This window comes from Silene latifolia, chromosome 3 (genome assembly GCF_048544455.1).
Source record: "Silene latifolia isolate original U9 population chromosome 3, ASM4854445v1, whole genome shotgun sequence".
In the NCBI taxonomy this organism is placed as follows: domain Eukaryota; kingdom Viridiplantae; phylum Streptophyta; class Magnoliopsida; order Caryophyllales; family Caryophyllaceae; genus Silene; species Silene latifolia.
In genome coordinates this window covers 103,932,224-103,939,754 of record NC_133528.1, presented here as the reverse complement: position 1 = coordinate 103,939,754, position 7,531 = coordinate 103,932,224, and the positions used below count along the sequence as shown (strand labels likewise).

At 39.5% G+C, this 7,531-nt stretch overlaps 1 protein-coding gene across 1 annotated transcript; it reads left to right on the top strand.

Moving 5' to 3' along the window:
• Nucleotides 1-3,041, top strand: LOC141646207 (uncharacterized). Its single transcript, XM_074454187.1, has 3 exons — nt 1-2,058; nt 2,140-2,283; nt 2,376-3,041. Exon 1 carries the CDS (start codon nt 83-85, stop codon nt 1,997-1,999), a length of 1,917 nt encoding a protein of 638 aa, XP_074310288.1. The 5' UTR covers nt 1-82; the 3' UTR covers nt 2,000-2,058; nt 2,140-2,283; nt 2,376-3,041.
• The last annotated feature ends 4,490 nt before the right edge of the window (nt 3,042-7,531 follow it).

Below are 7,531 nucleotides of genomic sequence, written 5' to 3'. Positions count from 1 at the left end.
AAATCCTGTTCGATTAGATATTAGGTTGAATTTCGGAGGAAATTTTCAATATTTGAATCATAAAACTCAATATGTTCATGGCATGACTAATTTAGTGACTAAAGTATACTCAAATAATATAATTTATGGGTATTTGAATGAGCTTGCCAGAAAGTTAGTGAAGGAAGATGAAATTCCCATAATTTATTATAGACAATTTGGGAAAAACTTGACTAATGGTAAGGCTATTATTGCTAAAGAAGAAGATATAGTTGATGTTTTGAAGTCAAGAGATAAAGACATGATAATAGACTTGTATGTTGAGGCTTTTCCTAACTTTTTCAAAAGGGACCCAAATAATCTTCATATGAGGATAAACAATACTTCATCTGGTCATGTTCCCTCTTTATTCCCAGAGGTTGACCCAAGAATGAAAACTCCAACAAAGAAAAAACCCACTCTAGTTACACATACTAGAAAAAGTCCAAGAAAATATCTTTCCACCTACAGCCTTAAATTACCAACTCCCAACCTACCTTCATACCCATCTTCATTGAATAAAACTGGATCTAGGTCAGCTTCATTGAATGAAAGTGAAACATCTAAAACAGTTTCACCTACTAGAAAAAGTCCCAGAAAACATGCTTCTTTTTACAGCCTCTCTTCATTGAATGAAACTGGTGTTGAACCTTCTACAATCAAAGGCAAGAAGAAAGTGATTTATGGAAAGAAAGCAGCTAAGAAACAAGATAAACTGGTACCTAGGAGGAAGTCAAGTACTGTTGGAGAAGCATCTGAACCTAGAAGGGTTAAGAAAAATAAGAAGGCTGAGGATTTGGAGAAGGATACTAGAAGAGGTAGGAATAAGAAGGGTAAGGATAAGGTTATTGAGTGTGGCAATCATTGGGAGGCATATTTTGAGGAGATGACTGATAAGGAATCTGATGAAGAGGCATTGGATGTTGAATTCAGTTTGGGTGAAGAGGATTTGAGGGCAGAAGAGTTGTTTGTACAAACTGAGGAGGGCTCACTTATAAGTAAGGTTGATAAGTCAGTGAGTAGGTTTGTGAGGGGGTTTCAGGTGCTAGATCCCACACTTCAGGAAGAGAATTCTGATGATGGTGAAGATGAACTGGAAAGCTTGAAGGGATCAGATGATGAAGGTGATACAAGTCCAGTGTTTAATCCAGAGGTTGATTTCAGTAGAAATGTAGTGTTGGTCAGGGGTTTAAAGTTCCCTGATAAACTTTACCTGAAAAAAGCACTTGTCCATCATGCTATACAAAATAGGTATGACTTCTACTTTGAACATAATGGCAACAAGAGAATAACTACTTATTGTAGAAATAAGTGTGAATGTGAGTGGAACAATAAAACTTCAAAGTTTGGTGAGTGTGTATGTAAAGCAAAAAGAAAGTGCAGTTATACTATCTATGCTATACCTATGGGGAATGATGGAGTTTGGCAAATTAGGAAGCTTGACTTGAAACATCATTGTGTGTGGAGAGGCGTAAATAGGAAGGTCAATGCTGAGTTTTTAGCTGAAAAATATTTAGAGGATTGGAGGCTTAATCTTTTTTGGAAGCTTAGCATTTGGCAAAAACAAATAAAAAGGGACCTTGGTGTTGATGTCAAATATGGGTTGTGTTGGCTAGCAAGGGCAAGGGCCAAATTAATAATTTATGGAGACTGTGCTGATCAATATAAGAGGGTTTGGGATTATGTGGCAGTAGTGATTAAGCATATTCAAGGGTCTACTGCTATTGTGGTTGTTGATGGCATTGAAAGACCACCACCCTTCTTTAAAAGAATGTATATTTGCTTGAAGCAAGTGAAGGAGGGTTACATAAATGGTTGCAGACCAATTATTGGGGTGGATGGTTGCCATTTAAAAGGACCATACTCGGGGTTATGCTTAGTGGCTGTAGGTATAGATTGTAATAACATCTACCCAGTAGCTTGGGCAGTAGTTGAGACTGAAAATGGTGAGAGTTGGAGTTGGTTTTTGAGATTATATTGATGGAAGACCTTGGCAAAGAAGATGGACTAGGCCTGACAATAATGTTAGACAGGCAAAAGGTATTTGTTATCTTCTTATCCTATTTCAGTTCTTACTCTGTTAAGTACTTTATTAGTCAGATATTAATACATATTTTGTAGGGCATATTGGAAGCATTTCAAACTGTGACTTCAAAGGCAAATATCAGATTTTGTGTATGATATATATGGGCAAATTTCAAGCTCCAATACACAGGCTTGGTCTATAAGGAAGCATTATGGTCAGCAGCTAGAGCGAGTACTAGTGTATGTGTTCTTGTTAATTATAACCTCTGAATCTGTTCTCAATTGATCCCATCAATTATAAATTTTATAATAAGTTTTTTGCTTGCTAACAGGCTGAGTTTAACTCACATATGGAGGGTATCAGATTCCTTAGTCAAAGTGCATATACATATTTGTCCAACATTGGTGCCAGGCATTGGAGTAGACATGCTTTTGAGACAAGCTGCAAATCAAACATGTTAACAAATAACATGTGTGAAACATTCAATTCTGTCTTGAAGGAGGCTAGGATAAACCAATTCTCACTCAAATGGAGTGGATGAGAAGGTATGTAATGAAAAGGCACTATGAGAAAAGGGAGGGGGTGAAGACGTATCAAGGTATTGTTATGCCTTATGTGGATAAGTTTTTGAAGTGGGCTGTTGAGGAATCAAACAAGTGTGACATACTGCCTTCAAGTAATGATTGGCTGGAGATTGAGTACAAGAGCAAGCAGTATGTGGTTGATCTTCTAGCACACACATGCACATGTTACCATTGGCAGTTGTCTGGTTTACCTTGTCACCATGCAATAGCTGCCATTTATCATCAAAGGGCTAACTATGAAGACTATGTCCATGAGGCATACACACGGGACAAGTACTTGGAAGCTTATAAGCAGCCAATACCCCCACTTCCTGGAGTAGAACACTGGGAGAAGGTGGGTTTAGAAGAGCCATTACCTCCACCATATAGAAAGCTACCTGGCAGGCCCAGCCTCAAAAAAAGAAGAAAAGAAGTTGGTGAAGGAAGTACTCAGCAAAGCAAGAAGCCAAGATTAGCAAGATCATGTGGGAAGTGTGGTCAAACAGGTCACAATGTGAAAACTTGTAAAAACCCTCCACAACAAAAAGGTAAAGGCAGCCTAAACAAACATCTAAATGGACCGCAAAATACAAAGCTCAAGTTGAGAAAAGGAAAACTAAAAAGCAACAAGATGCAGAATACATTATGCAGTTAACTGGTGGTAGTCAACCTGAGTCCAGTCAACAAGGTTAGAGGTCCAAAAATGCTTTTCTTAGTATGTTTTACAAGAAGCCTTAAAGATTGGAAGCTGAACACTATTTTGTGTATGCCTGTTTTTGTTAGGGCCTAAAACTTCATTGTAATGTGGTTGGAAATGTTGTTTTAGTTTGAACCTTTTGTTATGTTGAACAATATTTTGGATTAATGAATGTTGTCTTTATTAACTACATTATGTAATTGTTGAACATGAGGTAATATACTCCGTATGTTCCATTACTTGTAAACATAGAAAGAAGACTATTAGTTACCAAGTTACTGATATTACAAACTCGGAAGTAGCATTACATTACCAAGATGATTCCCAAAGGTAAACATAGAAAGTAGCATTACATTACCAAGTTAAACTAATATTACAAACTAAAATTCCTTACCAATCTACTCTAACTGAAAATCTTAAAGAATACAAGTACAACTACTACAACAATAGCTGCATAGAATATCTTGTGGCAAAAGGTGACAGTTGGTGCGTATGATGTAAAATCAGTCTCCTCCTTCTCAAGGTCCCTTATTTTTTACCTAAGCAAGTCATTCTCAATTTTGAGCTTATTATTGCTCTCTACCAAATGTCGATTCTCAAGCATCAACATATTTTTCTCACTTTTCAAGAGTTTCTTATCCAATAGTATACCATTTATGACATTCTTCTGCCACTCACTTTGATCCTCATCCATCCAATACCAAAAATTACAAGATCGAAATTTGCAAGACATAAAACGCCTCCCTGGATTGTTTTTTGTCCACGAAGTAGCAATTAAAGGTGGTACCTTACACTTACATTTGAGGTCCTTAGGTAGATGTCTGGCCATTTCCTGTTATAAAAGTAAATCTTAAAAAAGAAAAGTGGAAAGATTTCTGGGTAATATCTAATTAATTAAAGGATTTATATGGGAACTAAAAAAAAGTAGAATAAGATTTAAGAAAAGAGTAAGAAAAATACCTAGGCAAGATTGATGCTGAAGATTAGTGCGTATGATTAGGAGGGAGCAGAAGAGGGAGATAAGAATCAGAGAAAGAGAAGAAGGAGAAATGAATTAACAAGAGAGAAGGAGGCTGATTTGGTATTGAATGGAAACAAATGGAAACAAATGACATCATTTATATTGATAGAGTAAGGGTAGTATAGGGTAAAAAGTGGCAAAAACGTGGAAAATTAACAAGTCAACAAAAAAGTACCATTTTCAGTTGATTTGGTACTAATTTTGTGTCGGAGTTAACATATTGGTACTAATTATAAAAGTTTTTTTTATTTTGGTACTGATTATGAAAATTTGGCCTAAACTTGGTATTGTTTATCAATTTTCCCTAATAATAATAATAATAATAATAATAATAATGATAATAATAATAATGATAATAATAATAATAATAATAATAATAATAATAATAATAATAATAATAATAATAATAAACAATTGTATGGGTAAAAATACCCTTTCATTCTCATCATGACGTGACAACTCACAATTGAACAAAGTAAAGGCACACAGATCAATGACAAGGCAGCAGATTGCTAGACGCAAGGAAGAACAAGAGGGGATGAACCTAGACATACGAGTGATACAAAAGCCCTGTTTGAATTAAGTAACAAACAACCAACAGGAACGTTGAAATAGTCAACAGGAACATTGCAGTGATCAACAAGAGCTTTGACAAAGTCAGCAACCACTTCCTATTTTGTAGGGAGTGGAGCGTATGGTTGATCATATATAGGGAGCATGTGCAACAATTCAAAGAAAGGCTATAAAAGAGCAACAAACACCAAGATTCAAGGCATTCATCATTGACTCCACTCGAAGAAATATCATTCACCACCTGCAACAATTAATATCATTAACACACTTGGAAATTTATACATCATTCGTATCATTTGTAGTTAGTCATTTGGAGATCACTGCTGTACCTCCTGATCGTTCCAGCTAGGTTCACCCTCGAATACTATTACTACTAGTGGGTCATTGGTGGGATACCATTCCCCCCGCGGTTTTTCCCACATTTTGGGTTTCCCGCGTCACCTTGTGTCGTTTGTCTCTCTTTCTTTTCGTTTGTTTCTCTTTTATACTAGTTGTTTACTTTCGTTCTCGCTATGTTCTTACTACCGATCTACTTAAGTCTTTAATATCGTATTTTAATTGGAATAGCCGCATTGACTCACAAATCTTTAGTCGGTAAAATTTACCAAAATAATTTGGCGCCCACCGTGGGGCATTGTGGTTAAATATTGGTTAAAATACCTCTTTTCGAAGTATCCTAACATCTCTATAGTTGATCATGTCAGGATCCAATCAGAATGTATCAGATCCGATGAGTACATCAGTGCAAACTCCAGTAGTAGGGGCGACGCCAGCAACCTCCGGTGTTCCAACAACGGCGGTCCCTACCACCAGAGTGACCACAGGCCAGGCTCAGCCCCAAGTATCAGCAAAGCCTCCCTACTCCCCCAAAATCACAGATCTGGGAGCAGGGAAGGCTGACAAATCACCAGTTATTAATCCTGTGCCAAAGCCTCTTAAGGATGGGAGTCCGGTATAGCAGTTGCTCCAAGGGATGACATCTTTGCAGCAGGCGGTGATAGGGTTACAAAGGGACAACCAGTCCTTTCAGGAGAAGATAGATGTAGTGTCACCCCTGGGAACGCCCTAGTAGATGGCAAGGTCAACACTCGACCAGGGGAATGCCAGGGAGTACTCAGGGAGGCTAATGCCACAAAATCTAGTAACCAGGCTCGATATAGATATGCTGCCGCCAGGGGTAACCACACCACCCGAGCAAGTGTATCCAGAAGGAACGGTAGCTACCCAGGGTATGATCCAACCACCAGGGGTCCCACCACCACCAAGGATGCCGCAAACGTACCCCATGGTACTCAATCCTGTGGGATTAGGAGTAGTGACTCCAGAACCCATATCAACAACCAGTAGTATGCCAGTGGCACCAGGGAGCAATCCAGGGGAATAATCAGCAGGAAATGCATATCCCGGGATGTGCTCCTATATGCCATATACTCCAGAGAGTCAGTTCAGGCCTATTGTGAACTCAACACCATTACCTGGAAGCTACATGGTACCTCCTTACATGCCAGGAGGAACACCAAACCCATATGGGATCTACTCAGTACCCCACAACCAGGGTAAGGGGGTAGGAAGCCATATAGAACAACAGTTGAAGGATATCAGGTCCTTACTCAGCAAGGTTCCAGGGTTACCATGTCCCATGGAGGTAGCAACCCCGGAGTGCTATGCGGATTCCCCCTTCATGGCAGCATTGTCCTTGTCAGCATGCTAAAGGGGTTCACCACACCAACAATGACGTTGTACGATGGAACAGAGAATCCGCTGGAGCACATCAACCAGTACAAACAGAAAATGATGGTGGTTGCAGCAACATGGCCTAAAAAGGAGGCATGTATGTGCAAAGGATTCGGTTTCACCTTGTCAGGAGTCACACTCCAGTGTTTCGTTAACCTTCCCAACAAGTCTATTTCTAGCTTCGCAGGGTTAGTGAACGTTTTCAATCAACAGTTCGCAAGCAGTCGAAAGCCAGGAAAATTATCCAGCAATCTATACCGGATCGTCCAGAGGTTCGAGGAGTCCACCAGGGATTATCTTGCCAGATTCAATGTGGAAAAAAATATCTTTCCCTAGGTGCAACCCTACAACGCCAGTCAACGCCTTCAGAAGGGGACTACATCGCGACTCTGATTTGTACAAGGATCTCACCAAGCATCCATGTGCCACCTTTGAGGAAGTCAAACAAATTGCAGAGGCTACTTATCGCCTCGAGGAGGATGAGGATAGAAGGGACCTGTATGAAACAAAATCGTCCAGGAGAAAAATCACAACAGAGAAAAAGAACGAAAGAGCCAAACCCTATAACAAGAACACAGTGAACAAAGTCTCAGAAGAAATAGAGAGCACCGAGGCTCCACCTAAGCTCAGCGAGTAGGGGTTCACCACTGGACTTGTTGGGGTATTGAAGGCAATTAGGGAACCAGGGTAGAGGGCCAGGTGGCCCAAGAAACCTACTCCTAGGGAGAACGATAGAAGAGATGCCAACAAAAGGTGTGAATACCACAACGATATTGGCCACAATACAGAAGATTGTGTAGTACTACGAAAGGAAGTGAAGCACCTCTACAGTGCTGGATGCTTGGATCACCTGCTCCCCAAAGGGGCGAAATCTGGAAAGGTTAATACTGCTGACCAGG

Excerpts from the sequence above, each read along its gene's own strand:
- LOC141646207 (XM_074454187.1), top strand. The coding sequence starts at position 83 with ATGACTAATTTAGTGACTAAAGTATACTCAAATAATATAATTTATGGG.